At 45.0% G+C, this 22560-nt stretch overlaps 1 protein-coding gene across 1 annotated transcript; it reads right to left on the bottom strand.

The window, feature by feature from the left end:
• Positions 1 to 10577: 10577 nt before the first annotated feature.
• Positions 10578 to 12089, bottom strand: LOC118890438 (C2 calcium-dependent domain-containing protein 4A-like). The gene is made up of 2 exons (XM_036843293.1): positions 12005 to 12089; positions 10578 to 11813 (listed from the first exon to the last, which is right to left on the bottom strand). Exon 2 carries the CDS (start codon positions 11771 to 11773, stop codon positions 10658 to 10660), a length of 1116 nt encoding a protein of 371 aa, XP_036699188.1. The 5' UTR covers positions 11774 to 11813; positions 12005 to 12089; the 3' UTR covers positions 10578 to 10657.
• Positions 12090 to 22560: the final 10471 nt, after the last annotated feature.

Here is a 22560-nt window from a genome sequence, read left to right as displayed (position 1 = left end):
CTGTTCCTTGGAACAGAAATGACACTGTGACCATGACCACATTACAGTGAATGGAAACACAAAGAACAGAACTGATTAAACTGTTTGGAGTTTCCTGTCACATGGTGCACCTGGAAACAAATCCACATCAAATGTTCCATTCACTCCTCTTTAAGTTTTTTAGCCTCTTCTTCTGCACGTTAGTTATTTTACTAATTATTTTTATTTGTCCCCCTTTCAAAGACTGTATCTACTTTTTATTTTTTTTAAAGCATCCTTAAGATATCCATCTTCAGGAAAAATTTCTGGAATGTGGACATATGTTTGATTCCCGGTGTAGTTATAGCACTAATATCTCAGGGTAAATTGCGTTAGGACATTCTCTCTAAGCCTTGATTTCTGCAGGATTTACTTTTTCAGGTGAGTGCCTGGAAAAAAGTTGGGAGGTGGGTCAAGTTTGTTTTCAAATGCTCTCTCCTTTGCCAAACCACTGTCCCTGCCGGCAGCAGGCAACCTAGCCCGCGTCTGGAGTCTTCCATAGAGAGGAACTAGGGTTAAGAGCTTGACCTCTCATGCCAGCCTGCCTGGGTTCAAAGCCAAGCTCTACCCCTTCCTAGTCGTGTGACCCTGGGCAAGTTACTAGATTCCACTGTCACTCAGTCTGCTCATCTGCAAAGCAGGAACAATAGGTTGCCAACGAGCATGAAATATCTGAATAAATTTCAAGCACCTAGAAGAATGCCTTGTACTCTGAATGAGTTGATAAATAATACTTTTAAAAACTGTGGCCTTCTACCCAAATAAAACCTCCCAAAGCAGTGCCAAGAATTGTCCATCTCTACAGAGTCTTGACCTTCCCACCCCTCATCACACTTTCCTCTCCTTCCTTTCTCACCCTTCCTCCAATCACGCTCTGGCAGTTGGAAAAGGACACAGTGGCTCCAGGGCTGATGTATTCTGCCCATCAACCCTCCCCTTTTCATGTCCCTGTGCACTGGCACCACCCACTCCTTTGCTACTGCCCTCGGCTCCCTCGCTCCCTTGTCTTTCTTTGCTCCCAGGCAGCTCTGGGTAAGGGCTACACGCACCAGCCACAGCTTGGCCTCTCCTGCCAGGCTCACCAGGAAGCTTGCAGCCCATCCCAAAAGGTACCCACCACAGAAGGCTTTCATCCCCAGGGGGTTTGATAAGACCTCAGGACAGGCTTGCTAGCTGGCAGAGGGGAGTCAGGTAAGCTGGAAGCCTGATCCTCTGAAGCCAAGGTTGGTTCTGCTCTGGGAGTCTGAGAGATTCCCCAGCACTGCCCTTTTTCTCCTACTCAGAGAACCTCACTTCCAGAGGTAAAAGTTTTGGCCTTTGCCAAGCGGGACAGAGTCCAAGGCCTCCTTGCTCAGATGCTGGGGAGAAACTAGATCATCCCAGTGCATGAGATCCCTCATCACTGATTTTTTTTCTCCTTGCTTTGAGGAGGGCACAGCCCAGGACACCCCAAAGGGGAAAATGTTCTCTATCTCTTCATCACACCCCTCCATAGATGAAAATCTGCCCCGCACCCAGCTCAGGGTTTTGTCCAGTGACAGCGTCTCTTCTCCCGGCGTTGTTTCCCATCCCCATCCAGTGCCTGAGGTCCTGATGCAGATGGTGTGGGGAGCACACAGGGGTTCTCTCCCCACACTCTGTTCTCCCAAAGGCAGGCACATGAACCCACGTGATGGACACCCGTAGTCCCTGGTGATCACTCCAGGGCCAGGGACTTGACAGGATATGCAGAGTCAGCCTCAGCATCTCCACAGCAGGCTGGGATCAGGCAGAGCACGCCCAGAGGTACCAGAGTCAGAGGATGGGGGGATACATCAGGACAGGGCTGGGCGCCAAAACACAAGTCCACCGTGGGCAAAGTCAGCCAGGAGAGCTGAGCTTCTAGACTTCCAGCTAAGAAGGAGGTCCCACTGTGACTCTCAGTCTGCAGACGTCCTTTCATTTCAGCCCTGGTATAACGGGAACAATCTGACAGGTGCTTGGAATAGGCGAGTACTTTACATATTAATTGATATAATCCTCCCAAGAAGTCTCCAGAGTAGGTGATATTACATCTCTATTTCAAAATGAGGAAACCGAGGCACAGGGAAAAAAGTAAATCTCTGAAGGTCACATGGCCTTCTTATAAGTAGAAGAGAGATGGTTGAAATCCAAAATCCATGCTCTTAACCACGACCTTGTACAACCTGGCTCAGAGGCCCAGCTCTGCAGTTGCCTCGCTTGCAAATCTAGGCTTTTATTTCTGAGGCTTAGTTTTCTCTTCACACCCATACTTCATAGTTTGTTGTGAGAATTAAATAAATCTCAGCATGTAGAGTCCTCAGCACGATGCCTTACTGGTAAACACAACCAATGTGAGCTATCAACAACATCGTCATCATTACTATTACTAAGTGCCAAATGCCCACAGGTCCATGTTGCCAGGTTTGCCTGTTTCCCTGCACTAAGGTAGGCCTCTGACAGCTCACAGTTTCTCCCAAGCTGCCTCCACCTTAGTTTTCAGGCTATTATGAACGTAAGTAGAGCTGAGGCTTAGCAAGATTAAGTACATTGTTCAAGATCATTCTTTCAGGTTCTAAGACAGATCTCTAAAATCGAGTGGAGTGCTTTAACTGTTTTTTTATTAATAATTTTATTTTTTTGTGGACGTACAGTTGATTTAATTGTTTTTTAATTAAAAACTCAGCTTTGAAAAAGTATTATGAATAAAGAAAAGCATGACCACAATGCCACTTTCCTCATAGCAGTGATATTCATGTTATGCATTACTCACCAAGTTTTGTCCATCTCTGCAAAGACTGACTTTTCTCCTGATCCACTGCCTCCGTGGGAGCAGCTGAGAGCACTGCTCACCGCAGTGTTGGGTTGGCCCAGAAAGACTCCCGGAGGATTCTAGAGTGACCACGGAATAAACCCAGAATGACTCCAGTTTGACCCTGGGAGAAAAAAGTATAATCAAACATGGATATATAATTGAGTCAAGCAAGCGTCCCTTTAGAGACAAATCAGTCTCTCTGAGCCGTTAATTTTAAAAGTATTTTAATTAATTTATGTTTTGACAAATAAGAATTGTATATATCTAAGGTATATAAGGTGATTTTTTTTTTTTTAATTTGGCCGCACCGTGTGGCAGGTGGGATCTTAGTTCCCTGACCAGTGATCGAACCCGGGCCCCAGCACTGAAAGCCCCAAGTCCTAACCACTAGACCGCCAGGGAATTCCCTATAAGGTGATGTTTTGATATGTGTATGCATTGTGCAATAATTACCACAATCAAACTAATTAACATACCTATCACCTCCCACAGTCATTGTGTGTGTGTTTGTGTGTGTGTGGTGAAACCACTTGAGATCTACTCTCTTCCCAAATTTCTAGTGTGTAATATATTACTGCTAACTGCAGTCACCATGCTGTACATTAGGATTTCAGAATTTATTCATCTTATAACTGAAAGTTGTACCCTATGATCAATATCTCTGAGTCATTATCATTTTTTAAAATAAATTTATTTATTTACTTTTGGCTGCGTTGGGTCTTTGTTGCTGCGCACGGGCTTTCTCTAGTTGTAGCGAGCGGGGGCTACTCTTCGTTGTGGTGCGCAGGCTTCTCATTGCGGTGGCTTCTCTTGTTGCGAAGCATGGGCTCTAGGCACGTGGGCTCAGTAGTTGTGGCTCGCAGGCTCTAGAGCGCAGGCTCAGTAGTTGTGGCACACGGGCTTAGTTGTTCTGCGGCATGTGGGATCTTCCCGGACCAGGGATCGAACCCGTGTCCCCTGCATTGGCAGGTGGATTCTTAACCACTGCGCCACCAGGGAAGCCCCTGAGCCATTATTTTTTTAATCTGAACTACACTGTAGCCAAAGGCTCTATGTGAACTGCTAAAATTATGTAAGCATATAATCCAGTGATATATTTATTAATGTATTCAGTAACCCAAAACCAAAGTTAAAATATGAACTTTAATTCTCTTTCTTTTTTCCCCTGTATTATTAACCAACCATATCAAGTCTGTTTCTTTTGGTGGGGGGGGGGGTTGCTTTCTGTTTTTTTGGGTAGTTTTGTTGTTTACCCGAAGCTCCATGTGATCTTTCTCCATTCTAGCCTTCTTTAATTTAGTCACCAAATGCCCAGCACTGAAACATTTCATCTGTACTCATTGCAGGCTTACCTCCTGCACATACAGCTGGGTTGGGGGGTGTTGGTAGGAACATATAAAGACGTATAAGAAGTGGACCCTGATTCAAGGAGCTTACAATTCCACTGCAACATGGTGGTAATAATAAGATGACCTGGGACTGATTCCTGGCTCCCTCACTTACTCACTGGGTCTGCAGGAGTAATTTACTACAATTCTTTACCTGTAAAATAGGGCAAATAGCAATAATAATAATAATACCTACACCTGACTTAAAGGGTTGCTGTTCGGATCAAAAGGAATAAATTCTGTGAAAGTACTTTACAGACTAGAAAGTGATATTCAGAAAATTATTATTATTATTCATACAAAATGTTTTCACAACTCAAAACAGCACCTCTCAGGTTTTTGTCACTTTGCAAGTCGAATTTTCCAAGATTATCCTTTCAGAGATCTGTTTCCTACAAGATGTGATGCATGCAATTCAGGCAAGCTGCTGCCAGGTGCAGTCTTACCTGAAAAGTATTTGCTATTTTGACAGCCATCTTGATGTGGGCATGTTTTGACCTGGCCCACAAAACAAATCTTTAAGCTTCTAGATGTTTTTCTTTAGTGACCAATCAATGCATGAAATATACATACTTACCCCATCCTTGAGTCTTGCTCTATCCCTCACCTCACTCCATCGCTGACTTCCTGGGTTAGAAATCAAGGATACAAGTGCGGTCCACAATGGGTAGGAGACGGGAAATAAGGTGAGCTCAGGTTCTCGTGAAGGCTCCAGTCAAGGCTCTTTTTTGATTCAGTGACAGGAAGTCCAGTTCAAACCCAGCTCAACTGAAAAGAGATTAGGGTAACCCGACTACAGTCACAGTTAGCTTCAGAATGCAAGTGATGTCGCTGGGACACTGAGTCTCTCCATTTATCACTCTGCTCTTCTCCATGTTGGCTTTGCTTCCTTGGGTTCCATGTACTGGCAAGATAGCAAACAAGAGCTCCAGGACTGCACCCGTCAGGTTCAAATTCAGCAGAAAAGTTTGTCTCTTCCTCAATACAACTACTGGATCTGAATCTCACTGAACCGAACGTGAATCTCACTGGATCACAATTACATCCTTGAACCAATCACTGCGGCCAAGAGTATGAAATATTCTCATTGGCCAGGCCTGAGTTAGACCCGTCCCTGAAACGATACGGAATCGCTATCATCTGAAACTTATCAACTGAGAGAACTGATAGAGTGATTCCACTGAAGAAAATCAAGATGTTGCTGCTACAAGGAGTAATTACTTACCAGGTGATCAAGACCAGTAAATATCCATTACTGATTCAAATAAGGGACAGAGTGCTCATTAGAAGAGAATGGCCAGGGACCACTTGTCAGACAAGTCACAAGTATGAGGTCTCATACAATTACCATGTTTAGCAGCCTCAAAAAGGGTCAACATTTACACTAAGTATCTGCTCATTCTCTAGGAATTCATCTGCTCATTTTCGAATTCTTCAATTTCTCTATTAAAGATCAAATTCATTTCTTTCAAGGAATAGATAGATTTACCTCCCTAGTGACAGTACTTGGTCTCCTTGATAATTGAAAATCTACAGTACTGGTCTTCAAAATGTATTCTATGCACCCTAGGGCAGCGGTCCCCAACCTTTCTGGCACCAGGGACTGGTTTCCTGGAAGACTATATTTCCACGGACCGGGCTGGGGGCTGGGGGGTGGGGTGGGGGGATGGGTCAGGCGGGAATGCGAGCGATGGGGAGGGGGAGAGGCAGATGAACCTTTGCTCGCTCGCCTGCCACTCACCTCCTGCCGTGCGGCCCAGTTCCTAACAGGCCGGTATCCATCCATCTGTGTGGCCCAGGGGTTGGGGACCCCTGCCCTAGGGGCATGATAATCCATTGCAGGGAAGAAGATAGCAATACACTTGTTTATATTTTCATCCTAAAAACAAGAAATAAAGTTTTACCAACATGAACTGTAAGCACAGTCACTGGTGCCTGGCGTTGGTCCAGGTGTCAGAGGTTCTCAGGAAAGAACACGGGTTCTGTTGTGACCACCTAGAGGGGTGGGATAGGGAGGGTGGGAGGGAGGGAGATGCAAGAGGGAAGAGATATGGGAACATATGTATATGTATAACTGATTCACTTTGTTATAAAGCAGAAACTAACACACCATTGTAAAGTAATTATACTCCAATAAAGATGTTTAAAATAAAATAAAATAAAAAAAATTTTAAAAAAAAGAGAGGTGAGAGTATATTACAGACTTAATTAGATTTCTAAGGTATATTATGTGAAAAATAAGTCTTAGTGCCGTTTTTGCAACTGTTCTGTAAACGTGAAATTATTTCAAAATAAAAATTAAAAATTTGATGATGGTGAAGAGGCAGTGTAGAGCAGCTTAAGCAGGTGAAGATAGGGTGGCTCCAGCCCGGGGACCGGGAGGAGGAACAGACAAGGGTCCTGAGTGCTGTGAGGACAGTGCTGACAAACGAGGCACCGTCTCCTGACAGACAGGTGAAGACAGGAGATACTGGTTCTTTTTTTAAATCGAGTTGTTATCAATCTGCAAACTAAATCCAATTCTTTCTGCCAAGTAAAGTATGGATTTTCCCTGTCAGAACAAACACTACTGTCTGAGCACCCGGGGATGTTTATCAAGGCCTTGATGTTCACAGATGATGAAAACCTCCTCATGGTAATGGCTGGATTTTAGAAGCACGCATCAGCTGAGCTGCAGTTCCCCTCTCAGGAACACGGCAGATGGAGTCTGAAGGGCATAATCAGTGGAAAGGAAAGATGCAATTCTTTGTGTTTGTGTCATTTAGTGCAGCCACCCAGACAAGTTCTCAGTAGCCTGCCCTTTGTACAGACTTAAGACTAGAACCACAGGTGAGCATAAAGCCATTCGGCAAAATGATATTCATCTGCATGCGCTAAAGAAGGGTGTTCACATCATATTTCAAAACAGAAGGGCACCTCCCCTGTTAATATGAAGCTTGCTGCGACTAAATGCAATTCTCTTCTTTAACCCTGGCCATCTTCATACCTGGTATTTTAGAAAAGACAAAACCTCGGTTCAAAGAAGTTAAACATTTGCCCCAAGATCATACAGTTAGTTGGCAGCAGAGCCAAGATTTGAAGCTATGTCTTTCCGGCGTCAGACTTTCTGCTCCTTCTTAAACTTCCACATCATTTCCCATCTTACTTCCTAACGGGAAGAAGCACGGGCCTCAGCAGACGCTGACCTCATACTCAGCTACAGATGCAATTTGCGCTAATAAAATACATGGAGAAGTTCGCTGGGGTTTTCCAGGGAAATTCTTTCTCGGTCTTACGGGAATGTTTGTAGAAGCAAGGTCTTCTCTCCAGCCTGGTCTCTGATGAGAAACTGTAGGGGTAGGACATCCTAGGACTACAAGTGTGAGCCACCCCAGGATGGAATGATGCATAGATGGAGCGATGGAAAAAAGATGTGCATCAGGAATGTGGGTTCTTCATCCTGCTTCTACTTACTTGTGTTCTGGACCCTCTCTTGCTTTTCCAAAGACTGTGCTCCCATAATTATTGCTGGTTTTCTTTCGCTTCATTATCAATGTCTCCCTCCATTCTGGATATTCCAAACGTGTTGGATTCTTTCATATTAAAACAAAATGATTATCCTTTGACTCCGTATTCTCTTCCCACTACAGCCATTTTTCTCTCCTTCCCTCTTCCAAAACTTTGTACTCTCTCACCTCCCACTCATGTTTTAACCTATTCTAGTCTGGTTCCTGATGTCACTCTTCTCCTAGACCTGTTCCTGTCAAGTTCATCACTGACATTCACCTTCCCAAAGCCAGTGGGCATTTCTCTGTTCTCATTTATCTAGACTTCCCAGCAGGATGTAAATGAGTTGAACATCCCCTCTTTCTTGGAATATGTTCCTATCTTGGCTTCCAGGGCTCCATTCTCTGTCCCCTAAACTGACTTTTCCTCCTCTATTAAATTTCTAAATGTTGGACTGTCTCAAGGCTTTGTCCTAGGTCCTCTACTCTCCTCTACTTATTCCATCTCTTCCTATATTCATTCAACACTAAATCAATACTTATCGAGTATCTACTATATGCCAGACTCTGTTCTAGGCACTGGAAATAGAGCAATGAATAAACAAACAAATCCCTGCCTTTATAAAGCATATATTCTAGTGGAAGAGAAAATAAACAAAAAACAACAAGAAGTGTACAATATAATATAATGTCCAGTAGTTATAAGTGATAGGGAGAAGAATAAAGCAGTGCCAGTGACAATGATGCTTTTTAAAAATAGGATGGCCAGGGGAGGATGTGATAAGGAGGTAACATTTACATCTGAGGAAAGTGGAGTGTGAGAGAGAGAAGTTAAAGATGATTCCAGGTTTTTTGTTTGAGTGAAAGAAAGAATGATGGTGCCATTTATTGAAATAAGGAAGCCTAGGGGAGGAAGGGATTTGGGAGGGGAAAATCTAGAATTCTGGTTTGGATGCATCGATGGGTCATAGGGACACATTAAGTGGTTATTTGGATAGATTAAGTTCCTCGTGTGGATGATTCCTTCCTCAGGTCTTAGAGAGACCTTTCCTGACCACTCTGTCTCTGAGAACATCCTACCGGCCACCTCCCTAGCCCACAGAATCTCTAGCACCTTCCTTAGTTTATTGTCTTCATTATAGTCACCTCAATCTGTAATAACAAAACATGGCTATTGTTTGGCTACCCTCACAAAAGTTAAGTCCTGGGGGGAACAGGAATGTTGTCTGCCTTGTTCGTAGCTTTATCCCCAGGCCTTAGTACTGTGCTTGTCACAACGGAAGAACTCAACAACTAATCGTTGAATGAAAAAACAAAGGGTAGGTCAGTCTTCTGGAGAAGTCAGGACAACTTCGTTCTTGTCTGAGCCCAGCCAGTCACTAGATATGTGGCTTCGGACCAGTCACTTCTGTGGTATTTTCTCAGTTTCGGAAGTCGTTTGATTAGATGATTTCTAAGGGCTAATTTGTCCACTTTGAAATTATGTTTAAAATCCAGGATTTTTATTTATTTACTCCAACCAAATTTGTACCCGGAACTTCATTCTGGTAATAACAATGCTGAAGGGCTTTTTGATGTAGCATGAGTGCAAACTACTGCTTCTGGGGAAATTCGCCACAGAGATCCTGAAGGGTCTGTAATCCCACCCTGGGCCGCCCGAAGTCCTCAGTCTCAGGTAGCCATCCATTCTGTTAGCCTCCAAGACCAGGGAGAAACAATTGGAAAGGAAGGAGAATAAGTGAAGGAGTTCATTTTCTGGAACATTATTGAGCACCAGCTCACTAGCCCAGTTCAAGCCTTTTCAGGGATGCTAGCATATTTCACATGTATTTAAGGGTTATTTGGGTATTAAGGCATATCTTCACAAAACCAGGTGAGGAAGGTATCAATACTCCCCTTTTCACTGATGTAGGAAATGAGGTTCAGGGAGATGAACTGATTTGCCATGGTTCAGACAAGTGACAAGTGGCAGATAAAAGATTGGAATCTATATCTCCCCCCACCCTCCTTGTGCTCTCCACCACATCATAGATGCCTCTAATAAAGGGCATACCCCCTTGGGTATAATCAGTTTCCAGTGGACTCAGGTCTATTTGTTTAATCAACAAATGAAAATAAGTTGGATTAAGAAACACTCTCTCATAACCCTGTGTTCAAAAAACTGACAGTTTACGTTTCAACTCATCTGGGAAATCCTATTGCAAAGTCATTAATTACTATGTACATATACACAGCTGGGTAGAAATAAAGCCACAAAAAAATATCACCTTGTTTACAGAGATAGGAATGATTTCCCTTCTGAAATAGCAAGATTTCCCAGGGCTCCTTCTGGAGAAGGTAGAGGGAGAGGCCAGGAATATCTACTCCCCACATACAATCCACTGGAAGATCTTTCACTTCCTTTGTTTTCTTTTTCCTCTGCAATTTTTGAGGACTTCACTTTCAAAAGAATCTTGCTCTTTCTTCATGGGAAAGGAATTCTTTTCCCATCAAGGTATCCGTGTTACAGAAGGTTCCCACCCTGATGTGCGTCTGCACGAATGAGGATATGAATCCACACCACATCAAATATGGAAAGCTGTCTATACGCATCTTAGCGTTGGGCATGATTCTGAAGGAATAACATTTTTTTAAACCCATAAGCCGTTTGGCATTGATATAAATCAGGAATGGGAAAACAACGCAGATGGGGTGTACTTCTTTCTTCTCTCTTTCAGACACAAGCCAACCTTTTTATGTAAAAAATGGTCTGGAAAAAAGGATTGAGTGTTTTGAATAGAGGAGGGCGTCATTATTTTATCCTTCCCTACCAATAAACGATGACAAAAGCAGATACCTAAGAACTAAAACGGCAACAAAGCGAGAACGTGATTAGAAAAACGAATAAATAACATTTATTTGGTACAAAGCGGCTGGCAGTGTTCGAGAGGCCCCAGGGGCAGGGCGCGCCCTCAGAGGAGCAGGAGGGGGCCCAGCAGCAGCTCGCCCTGGCCCAGCAGGCGGCCCCGCTCCAGCCCGCGGCCCCGGTTCTCGGCCTTGACGCGCACGGCCAGGCGGCGCACCTCGTCCTCCGAGAGCCCGTCCAAGCACAAGTCCTGCTCCAAGACCGCCCGGCGGCTCCGCCGGACCTCGGCGCCCCGCGGCCGGCGCGTCTGACCCGGCGGCTGCAGGACGAAGCTGACGCGGCAGCCGACGGGGGCGCGGGGCTCGGCGGCCCCTCCGGCCGGGCCCTCGGCGCGGAGCAGCCGGACGCGGAGGCGCCCGCTGTCCCGACTGTACTCGACGGCCAGGCGCAGGGCGCCGCCGGTGCGGTCCAGAGTCACGGTGCCCTCGGCCTCCAGGCGCTCGGGCCGCGGGTCGGGGGGCGGCGGAGGGGACGTGGCGGGGGCCCGGGCCGGGGACCAGGAGCCGGCGCGGCGCCCTTCGTCGTCGTCATCATCCCCGTCCCCGCTGGAGACGGAGCGGGCGCGGGCCAGGCCTCGGCTCCTCCCGGCCCGCAGTGCGCGGCGCAGCAGCCCCTCGGGAGCACGCAGGAGGCGGCGGCCGCCGGGCCGCGGAGCGAGCGCATCCGGGGGCGGGCGGGGGCCGCCGCGGGCCGCGGGAGGCGCAGCAGGGGCTCTGCCCGGGGGCTTGAGGGGGGCGTCTCCGCCGCCGCCGCCGAAGGTGCGGGCCCGGGGGCGGGGCGCGGGCAGGAGCGGGGCGGTCCCCGGGCCCCCGAGGAAGAGCGACTCCTTGCGGCGGGTGTGCGGGCTCTCGAGCAGCGCGCAGAAGCCGTAGGCGGTGCGCGCCCGGGGCAGGTGCGGCAGCGAGAGCGCGGCCTGCGAGCGTGGGTCCCAGTCCGTGCGCCCCGCGCCGTCGTAGGCTCCTCGAGACCAAAGGTCCGGCTCTGCAGCGCACCGCCGGGGCAGGGCGACGGCCGGGGGCGAGGACACGGCCGAGCAGGGCGCGGGCAGCCGCGGCGGGATACAGAACTCGGGGATGCGGTCCGGCGTGAGCACATTGGAGAAGGCAGGCTCCAGAGCCGCGCGGCCCGCGGCCGAAGCGCGGAGTTTCCCGAGGAGCCGCATCCTCTGAGGCTGGGGCTGGGAGTGGGGGGAAGAAGCGCTCCTGCGAGGGAGAGAAGCTTCTGAGTTTGGACGCCCGGGGCCTCTCGGGAGTGGCTGGGCCCCTCCCCGGAACCCTCTGGGTGTGCCAATGCGCCTACGACCCCCCCAGTCCGGGCCGAGCTCTCGTGCGCCCACAAAGCCACCCGCCTTCCATTCATTGGTACTAAATAAACGAAGAAGTAGAAATCAGACCTTTGCCTCTTCTTCAGTCCCTCTGGTTCCTGAGTTACAAGTTCAGTGCACGTCGCCTTGCAGTCCAGGCCGGCGCTCCAGCTTCAGCACTGTACCCGCGAGGCGAGCTCTCCTCTCTTATATCGGAGCCCGAGCCCCGCCCAGCTGGCTTGGAGCCCAACCCTTGGAGTCGCTGGACGGCCCGCCCTCCCGGCCGCCCCTTCTCGCCAGCGTCCGGGCCCTGTTGCGGGGGCTCTCGTGGGAGCGAAGCTGTGGCGAGAGCCGGCACGCTCTGCTCAGCCCTGGGACCTGCATCCGCTGTGCGTGCAGGGAACCGCCCGTGAAAGGTTGCCGGTGGAGGGGGGCTGCCTCGTCGGCCTGCCAGGGGAGAATCGGCGGTTGAAAATGTTGGAGGTTTCTTGGAGAAGGTGCAGCTGGATACGGAAACAAGAATTTCCCTTTTGCTGGGAGCTAAATCCTGCCCCCACCACCACCACCCGGAGGTGACCTACACGCACTAGCGTCTTCTGTTTTACTGCTCCCACGAACCTGCAGTGTGTAGACACATGTAGTTCCCATGGTACTCCTGTACTTATTTATGCGCCTGTCCCCCTCGGCTAGACAGTGGCCTTCTTAATAGTATAGGGCCTGGCTCAGTCAGTGCCATATATATTGGTGGAGTGGGTAAATTAATGTATGCAAAAATTTCTGAATGACTACAGGCTCTGCCTATCATCTTGATGGTCACAAAAGGTGGGGTTTCCGGCTCACGCCCTAAAAATGACACTTGGTATTTCCAAAGCTACCCCTTTCTCTCTGCTCCAGCATGGAGGTATCCAGCTAGAAAGCACGTCATAGAAAACCCAGGTTGCCTCTCTCCCCACCCCTGCCCCCAACCTTCATTTTCCAAGATGAGAAAACTGAAGTCCAGTGGGACTTGAGGAAATTCCATAACAGTTCAATAGAGCTAGTTAATGGCAGAAGCTGGAACTAGCAATTTCCTGTCTATTTGGCTTTGTATGTGATGCTTCCTGTTATCTGAAATGCCCTCCTCTGCTTTTTTTCTCTATAGGAACTCCTTTTTTTTTAGTTCAGCCGGACATCATCCCCTTCAGAACATTTACTCAACTCCCCCACTACAGTCCTCAGCCGCTCCTCATTCCCTTCATACACATTCTATGGACCACCATTGCTGCATTTAGCAGGCTGCTCTGGAATTTTTGGTTTACAGGTTTGTCTCCCCTACTAGACTGTGAGTTTCTTGAGGGCAAGGACTGCAGTAATGCAACCAGAGAGGAGTCTGGCGGACCTACTATGAATACATGTAAAATAAATAGAAGTGCTGTGATCCAGAACCTGGGTCTGCCTCCATCCCAAAGCAGACCTCTCCAAGGGACAAGCCTGGCTGTCTTATTCAACTCCTCCAGTTTCAGCACCTGGTGATACAGTGCCGGGCAAATAATAATTGCTCAGTAAATATTTGATGAATTATACTGTGTTGAATTCAGCCTGATCTACAATCCAGGTCTTATGACTGTCATGTGCTTTTAACCACATATCTAACTGCTTTATTCAATTTCTTTCTCACAACAAACCAGCGCAGTGGACGTTGCTTCTGTTTACGATATAAGAAACTGAGGCTCAGGTTAAGAGACTTGTCTAAGGTCGTTCAAATTATGAGTCACAGCCCATGTATTGTAAGTCCTAGCTTTTTGCTAATTTCTTCCTTCCTTCCCTCTTTCCTGCCTTCGTCCCTCTGTCCATCCACTCCGTTCAGTATCATTCACTGAGTTCACTGTGTGTCAGGGCATGTGTACATGGTTTGTATTGCACTTGACACCCAGAATGTTAATTCTTAAAGCAACTCAGTATGCTAAGTATTTTCCATTATCTCTGCTTTGGAATAAGTACCATCATTTCCAAATATTTAAAGGTAAGGAGGGCTTCCCTGGTGGTGCAGTGGTTGAGAATCTGCCTGCTAATGCAGAGGACACGGGTTTGAGCCCTGGTCTGGGAAGATCCCACATGCCGCGGAGCAACTAGGCCCGTGAGCCACAACTACTGAGCCTGCGCGTCTGGAGCCTGTGCTCCGCAACAAGAGAGGCCGCGACAGTGAGAGGCCCGCGCACTGCGATGAAGAGTGGCCCCCGCTTGCCGCAACTAGAGAAAGCCCTCGCACAGAAACGAAGACCCAACACAGCCATAAATAAATTAAAAAAAAAAAAATGCATTGTTTTAAAAAAAAAAAAAGGTAAGGAGAGTGAGTGTTTTCCATGGATTAGTAAGTAATACTTTCTTTTTAAGTTGATCACTGCTGCCCTCTAGTGTGTGCTTTCTGATAGGGCAAGCATGAATCCCTACGCAGCCGCGCAGCAGCAGCCAGACCCGCTGCAGCCACACCTGCAAGCGGAGGAGTCCCCAGGGGGTCTCGGACTGGATCCTTTTCTGTTGATTCTGCAGGCCGGTCTGCAAATCCGTGGGCCAATGGTCTTCTCTGAAGCAGAGCAACTAGCATTATATCCTGCTCATGTGCCAGCCCACTTCCAACGAGACCTCAGTGAAAAGGGCCTTTGTGACATGAACACACAAACATTTCAGCAGTGAGTAAATCCACTGGAAGCAGGACATGGGGTTTGAGAAACTGTGCTACCACCACATCCATGTTCACAGAAGACCATAAGCATGGCTATAAACGCAATCTCTATGCAGAGGGTTTTCCAAAACTATTAGTTTTCCATGGATCAATATTCTACAGAAGAGAAATAAGATACAGGGAACTTAACTTACTTATGCAGGGATACACTCCAGTCATTCATTCATCTAAACCCATGGCTGCAGGCTGTATCCGCTGTCAGAGGCCTGGTGTCCTTCCTGATTCTTAAATCACAATAGGAAAAAGTGAAAAACAACCCCCTCAGTGGAAACTCTGATCACACCAGTTGTTTCATTATTTTGTGCCTTATGACCACAAAAGGTTCACTATCACCTCGTTTGTATTCAAGCTCTGAAACTGTTATTTTAAAGAAACTATACCATTAATAATGTTTACTGATCGCTCACTATATACTGGGGTCTTATTTAATCTCTAAACAACTCCCTAAAGAAGGTAGGGATGTAGAAAGTGAAACTCAGAGAATAAACAACTTGTCCAAAGTCTCCTATCCAGTAGGAGCAGAGGTGGGACTCAAACCCATATCCATCTGGCTCGTTATTCTGTGTGCTTATAACCACTTCCCCACAGTGCCTGCCTCAAAGCTATTTCTCCTGAATGCATCTCCTCTCTAGGTGGTTAGATAAAAGAAAAAGAGACCCTTGTCCCAAGGCCTTGAATTGAAACTACACACCTTATTGATTATACCAGCACCTAAATGATTAAAGCAGGCAATTGTCATAAGCAGGAAATCACTGGTTATGCATAGTAGTGCTGTACTGTTTGTAGACAGAATCCTTGTCCTCTCAGGAAGTGTATTGATTCTCTTTATTTATACCATACCTTGTTCCAAAACAGGATTTGAAGGGATTTACATAATAAAGACTCAGGGAATTTATTTTCCGCTAGAGCCTGACACAGTGAAGATGGAAAAGAAGTGCACTTAGCTAAGTAAAGAACCCTGAGTGAGGTCACCAATTGACACATACCAATACCTATGCCCCCAAGATGAGAAGAACAAGGTGTGGAAGCAGTTAAAGAAGCTCTAGTGGGAAGGCTGGAGATAGTGTTTTTTTTTCAATTGAAAAATAGTTGTTTGACAATGTTGTGTTACTTTCAGGAGTACAACAAAGTGATTCGGATATATGTATATATATATATCCTTTTTAAAAATATTTATTTATTTATTTATTTGGCTGGGCCGGGTTTAGTTGTGGCATGCAGGATCTTCATTGAGGCATGCAGGATCTTTTTTTTAGTAGTGGCATGTGGGATCTAGTTCCCTGACCAGGGATCGAACCCAGGCCCCCTGCATTGGGAGTGCGGAATCTTAACCACTGGACGACCAGGGAAGTGCCTATATTCTATATATATATATATATATATATATATATATATATATATGTATATATATATATATATGTTCTTTATTCTTTTTCAGATTCTTTTCCATTATGGGTTATTACAGGATATTGCAGATGATTCCCTGTGCTATACAGTAGGACCTTGTTGTAGTATTAACTTTTTTTTTTTTTATAAATTTATTTATTTATTTATCTATCTATTTTTGGCTGTGTTGGGTCTTCGCCTCTGCGCGAGGGCTCTCTCCAGCTGCGGCGAGCGGGGGCCACTCTTCATCGCGGTGCGCGGGCCTCTCACCGTCGCGGCTGCGGCTCACGGGCCCAGCTGCTCCGCGGCACGTGGGATCCTCCCAGACCAGGGCTCGAACCCGTGTCCCCTGCACTGGCAGGCAGATTCTCAACCACTGCGCCACCAGGGAAGCCCTAGTATTAACTTTTAATTTCCACTCTAAGGAAGTTAGTATATTCTTTCCTGTGGTGCTTGTCTTAATTATTGCTTAATCCAAGTTATGTACAGCGTCATTAATGTTATTTGAATCTCCTTAAGTCAAATAAATAGTCTTTTAAAATTTCAACCATGCAGGTACATTTATGTTATGGAAGTGATTAATTATGATACCTTCATATTAAATCAAGTGCTTGATATGACATTAAATTGATGAACACAGTAATTAATGTGTAGTAGCTTATACTTCCTTATGGGCTGTCTAGAAGATAAACTGCTCTAGTCTTGATCCCCAGCCAAATGCTTGATCCTAGTTGGTCACTGATTTGTCTTTTCTCTGTGAATAACAACCAAAGTTTTAAGTATTCCATTCTCCTTCCCATCACTAACTACTTTAATGATGACCAAAAGCAGCATTCCTGCTGAAGACTTATTTTTGTTCTCTGTCCACAGTATCTACACTCCATTCACATTTTCTTCAATTTTTCTTTTTTAGGTTTTATTTTAAAAAATATGTTACAATTTATATCTGAAAAAAACTCAAAGCATAATATAGTGAACATATTATTGTTCTCACGCCTCTTCTCTCTCTCTCCCCCCTCCCTCTCTCTTTAAATATTAGTTTTACTACATATATACATATACCTCCCTAAAAATTATTGTTCATTTTCTATTTTTGATGTTTATAAAAATGATAATACTGTAAATATTCTTTCACAATTTGCTTTTCTTCACTCTACATTGTTTGTAAGATTCATTTATGTGTACGTGTATAGCTCTAGTTCATTTATTTTCACTGATGTATAGTATTCTATTGTATAAACATACTTCCTTCTCTTGCTGATGGATGCTTGGATTATTTCCAGTTTTTCCACTGCTGGTATGAGCACTGGTATACAGGTCTTCTTAGTCACCCGTGCAAAGGTTTTCTAGAGTACATCTCTAGGAATAGACTAGCTAGTAATAGGGTATTTGCACCTTCAGTTTTAATGTAAAATCACTTTCCTCATAGCAGTATATAAGATTTCCTATTGCTCCAATCCTCAACTACAAGTAGTATGATCTGATTTTTAAATATTGCTAATATGCTGAGTGCTGTGGGCTGAATTGTTTCCTCCCAAAATTCATTTGTGAAGTCCTAACCTGTAGTGGCTCAAAATGTGACTATATTTAGAGACGAGATCTTTTAAAGAGGTAGTTACGGTTAAATGAGATCATTAGGGTGGGCCGTAATCTGATGTGACTGGTATCCTTATAAGAAGAGATTAGATTAGAACAGACATGCACGGAGGGAAGACAATATGAAGAAGATGGCCATCTACAAGCCAAGGAGAGAGTCCCTTAGAAGAAGTCAGCCCTGCCAAAACCTGGATTTGGAGTCCTAGATCTATGCAGAAATAAATTTCTGTTATTTAAGCCCCCTGATCTGTAGTTCCTTGTTATGGCAGCCCTAGCAAACTAACACAGTGAGTTAAAAATGGTAAATTATTATAATTTTAATTTGCATTTCTATTGTTGATAATTGAGGTTTAGCAATTTTGCCAATTAGCCATTCAGCTTTCTTCTATAAAATTCTTTTAGATTTTTAAAAAAATATATTTTCATTGTGTTGCTTCCTTCTTTTGTATGTACATACACACATTGAACACTATTTCTTGGTCATTTTTAAGTTTGTAAATATCTCTCTGTGACTTATTTTTCATATTTTTATGATGTCTTTTGAGAAATAGAAAACAGGAATTTATTGTCTGATAACTCTGGAGGCGAGAAGTCTACAATGAAGGTGTCAGCAGAGCTATGCTCCCTCTGAAACCTGTGAGGGAGAACCCTTCCTTGCCTCTTCCTGGCTTCTGGTTGCTTGCTGGAAACCCCTGGAGCTCCTTGGCTTGCAGCTGCCAACACTTCCGTCTCTGCCTGCCTCATTGCATGGCATTCTCCCTCCTGTGTCTGTGCCTCTGTGTCTCTCCTCTTCTTAAAAAGACAAGTCTTATTGGACTAAGGGCCTATCCTACTCCAGTATGACCTCATCTTAACTAATTACATCTGTAAAATGCTATTTTTCTAACTATGGTCACATTCTGAGGTACCGGGGGTTAGATCTTCAACAAATCTTTTTGGGGGAAACAATTCAGCCCATAACAATGACTGAATCATATCTTGTCTGATCCATCTGTCAGCAATGGATTCCCTACTTAATATGGTGGAGGCGAGCAGTAATTTCAGGACCTAGAGCAGGAAAAAATTTAGGAATCCTCATAAAAACTGAACCACCCATTATTCCCAGCACAGGAACCAGAGGTCACGTCTACACCTCTGCTTCTTGGGTAGAGAAATTTATAATTGTTTCCTCTCTAGGGGAAATATGAAAGTTAGCCAACTCAAAGCTCTGCCACTTTCCTGAGGCTGCTCCAGTCTGGCTGCCAGCCAAGAGTTGCTGTTTAAAGAATAAAATCCTCTCATCATGAATAAGCAAATGGCTGGATAAAGCCTGGAATTTCCAGGAAGGAAATAGGTTGTAGAGGTAGTTTTCCTCCACATGGGGGGCTGTGGGGGCACACCAGTACAGAGTGGAGCATGGAGGGTCCCAGGCCGGCGCAGGGCGAGGAGTGCCACAAGGGGAATGGCCTGCCCGGGAGAAGACTGCGAAGGCCTGGGCAGGGCCTCCCCACCTCCCCAGAACCTTTTTCTCAGACCAGAGACGTGGGATCTTGGCACAGCCCAAATGATGAGGAAAGAGCCATAGAGAAGGACAAATACAGAACACTTCTGGTTGACTTCTCAAGCAGGAAGTCTAAGCCAGATATGATTTACTTTACAAGGGAAATGTTACATTTCTAGCAACACCAGTATTGTGGAGAAATCTGTAACTATTACAGTTAGAACTAAATATTATTTAACTTGTGTCCGTAAGATATATCATACACATAAACTCTTTGTCAGATCAGTAAATTTTACTTTAGTGTCTGTCACAGATTGGGTTTCCTGAGAAGCAGAGTGAACTACAGATGTGCACGTAAGGAGGTTATTGGAAGATGCTCTCGAGAGATACACCTGTAGGGGATGAAGAGAAGAAAGCAGGATTGGGCAGAGGGAGAAGAGCTGCAATGCAGTCCCAACACAGGCCTCTGAAGATTCCACAAAGAGCTCTGGAACTGGGAGAGCCGTGAAGAGTTGTCTCAGGGTGGGATAAGGAGGCAGGGGATTATAGCCACCACCCCACCCCCGCCCATTGATCAGTCATTGGCTGAGAGCTCTCCCAGGGAAGGGGGCATGACCTTGATCATGGCGGGTCCCTTAGCTAAGACAGTTCCTGGAGAAGAATTTATCTGTGACTTGTTAGCAGCTAGGAGAATGAGTGCCTAGGAACTGAAGACGGGGGGGTGGTATGGGCAGCACACCACAGCCTCCAATGTGACAATGCTCTCGCTCTGGAGTGACAAGGGGTGGCACTACCGGAGGGGTTGATACGTTCAATACACACCATGGCCCCTAAGCACAGGCTGGCGTCTTCCACTCCATTAGCAGAAATATCTAATAGCAAAGACTCCTCCACTTAACACAATCCACCCATCGCTCATCTAATCACAAATGCACTTGTGCCCTTCCCCGCTGAAGACCAGTGAGCATTACACTGTGGGGCTGCTCTTAGGGTATATCCAGGTGATAGCCACTCCTTGTCTAGGGCAAGTTCTCAGGTCTGGTAACCTGTGGGCAGACTGGTTAAATAAACTGAGGCACATCCATATGTTAGCTCATTAAAACTGAAGTTGTAGAAGACAATAATTATAAGAAAATAAAACAGTGTGCACCATATGATGCCATTTCTGGGGAAAGACATACCTATGGAAAAAAAATCTATCAGAATGGCCACTAAAACAGAGTGTGTTGTTATATTTGGACAGTAGGATTATAGATTTTTCTAATTTTTCTCCTTTTGCTTAAATGTATTTTTTTCTGGATCAACCCAATAAACATGTTACTTTTGTAATAGGGAAAAAATTGTTTCTCCTCTAAAGAGTAGATACGCCTTGTGAGGAGTAGGCCTTGTGACCACGTTAATCAAATAGAGATTTGTTAAATCACCAGGGGCAGAAATCAGGAACAGGACTTTAAATGGAATTTGTATATTAATAGTGGCCACTTCAGAGCCTGGGAAATTTAGGAGAGGACAAGTCTGAGTAAGAGAAGAAGGTGTAGAACTATGCTGTTCAAAACAGAGGCTATCAGCCACATGTGGCTACTGAGCACTTGAAATGTGGCTGGTTCGTACTAAGATGTGCTATGAGTGTAAAATACAAGATTTCAAAGCTTTAGTATTAAAAAATGTAAGATATCCCATTAATAATTTTTAATATTACATCTTGAGATGTTAATACTTTGGATCTATTGGGTAAAATAAAATAAAACATTAAATATAATTTCTCCTGTTTCTTTTGTACAGTGCTGGTCTAGACTTTGGCAGGAAGCATAAATTCTCTGAAATACTTCCCCAAAGTACAAACAATTTGAAAAAGTAATTGTCTCACAGGATACCCACTAACTTTGCAGTTTTACTTGGTGCTTTCATAGGACCACCACAGAAAAGGGGAATTGGTTGACAAATGAGCACATCAAATGAGCTCTAGGTGCTACAAGGCCATTAAATACAACCACTTAATTGTGTGTATGTCAATCTATGTAACTGAAGAAATTACATCTCAGGGAAAGTTAAGGAAACACCATGTTGTTGCAGACAGCCATTAACATCTTCCCCTGGGAAAAGCCCTCATGCCTGTCATGGGGTGCTGCACGGGAAACGCCCACTGCACCTACACACCATATGTTGACTTGAGCTGAACTGAGCATCTGATGGAAGGATTCTGACCCATTCCCAAGGATAAAGATCAACGACTTGGGAAATCACCTTTAAGGAAGAATGGTTTACTCTTTTTTTTGTTTTTAACATCTTTATTAGAGTATAACTGCTTTACAATGGTGTGTTAGTTTCTGCTTTATAACAAAGTGAATCAGCTATACATATACATATATCCCCATATGTCCTCCCTCTTGTGTCACCCTCCCACCCTCCCTATCCCACCCCTCTAGGTGGTCACAAAGCACCGAGCTGATCTCCCTGTGCTATGCGGCTGCTTCCCACTAGCTATCTATTTTACATTTGGTAGTGTTTATATGTCCATGCCACTCTCTCACTTCGTCCCAGCTTACCCTTCCCACTCCCCGTGTTCTCAAGTCCAAGGAATGGTTTACTCTTAATGCAATTTATAGTTTTGTCTTTGGTTAATTTATCTCTTGGCTTTTAATACTGGTCAGTGTCCAAAATTAAGATGCAGTCAATGGTTACCCCAAGCTGAGATGTTTATATGGAAAAGCACAAACTAGTTTAAAATTCATACAAATCAATCTAAACCTGGGTAAACTCTTATAATATTAGGTAATGTTTATAGAAATTTCAGAGAACACTAAATACATCTCAATTATCATTTCAATTTCTCAGCTGTCTATGAGGTATTTTTTCCATCAGCAATTAACAAAAGAGTGACTCTTGGGCTCAGAACTAATTCCAAAGTCCCTGTCAGTAGCAACTTTTTATTAGAATAAGATACAACTAATAAGGTGATTGCTGCCTGGGTACTGCTCCCCAAATCCCCCTTGATTCCAGGTTTCAGAAATTCCTCCTCACAGAGTGCCGTCTGATGCCTTACTAGGAAAGCGCTCACAGTACACTGTAATCAGTTACTATTTAGCACCATGCTTCTCAAACTATTCTCTCTGGAACTATGGAATTATGTACATTTTCTATAAGTTTTATGAGAAAACTTTTCACATGTAATGGAACATACAAAACATAAAATGTAGATGGATTTTTCAGGGGAAATAAGAAACTCCAAGAAGTTTCAGATTGCACCAAATCTCCAGATCTTGAAAGGTATAAGCTAGCAAGTGTTTGCTATTTCTGATGTCTCCAGAGGAAGCCTGAGAAGCCTTGCCCAAGAGTAAAGAATCTAGGAGCAGACGGTCACAAGCATTTGAGGGACAAAGCACGAGGTAAAGGGTAGTCCTCGAGAAACTTGGGTGAAAACCCCCAAAGACAGATGTCACATCAACAATTTAGTTCACGACC

This window comes from Balaenoptera musculus, chromosome 2 (assembly GCF_009873245.2).
Source record: "Balaenoptera musculus isolate JJ_BM4_2016_0621 chromosome 2, mBalMus1.pri.v3, whole genome shotgun sequence".
NCBI classification, from domain to species: domain Eukaryota; kingdom Metazoa; phylum Chordata; class Mammalia; order Artiodactyla; family Balaenopteridae; genus Balaenoptera; species Balaenoptera musculus.
The sequence above is the reverse complement of the archived record's forward strand: the minus strand, read 5'-3'. Positions and strand labels throughout refer to the sequence as shown.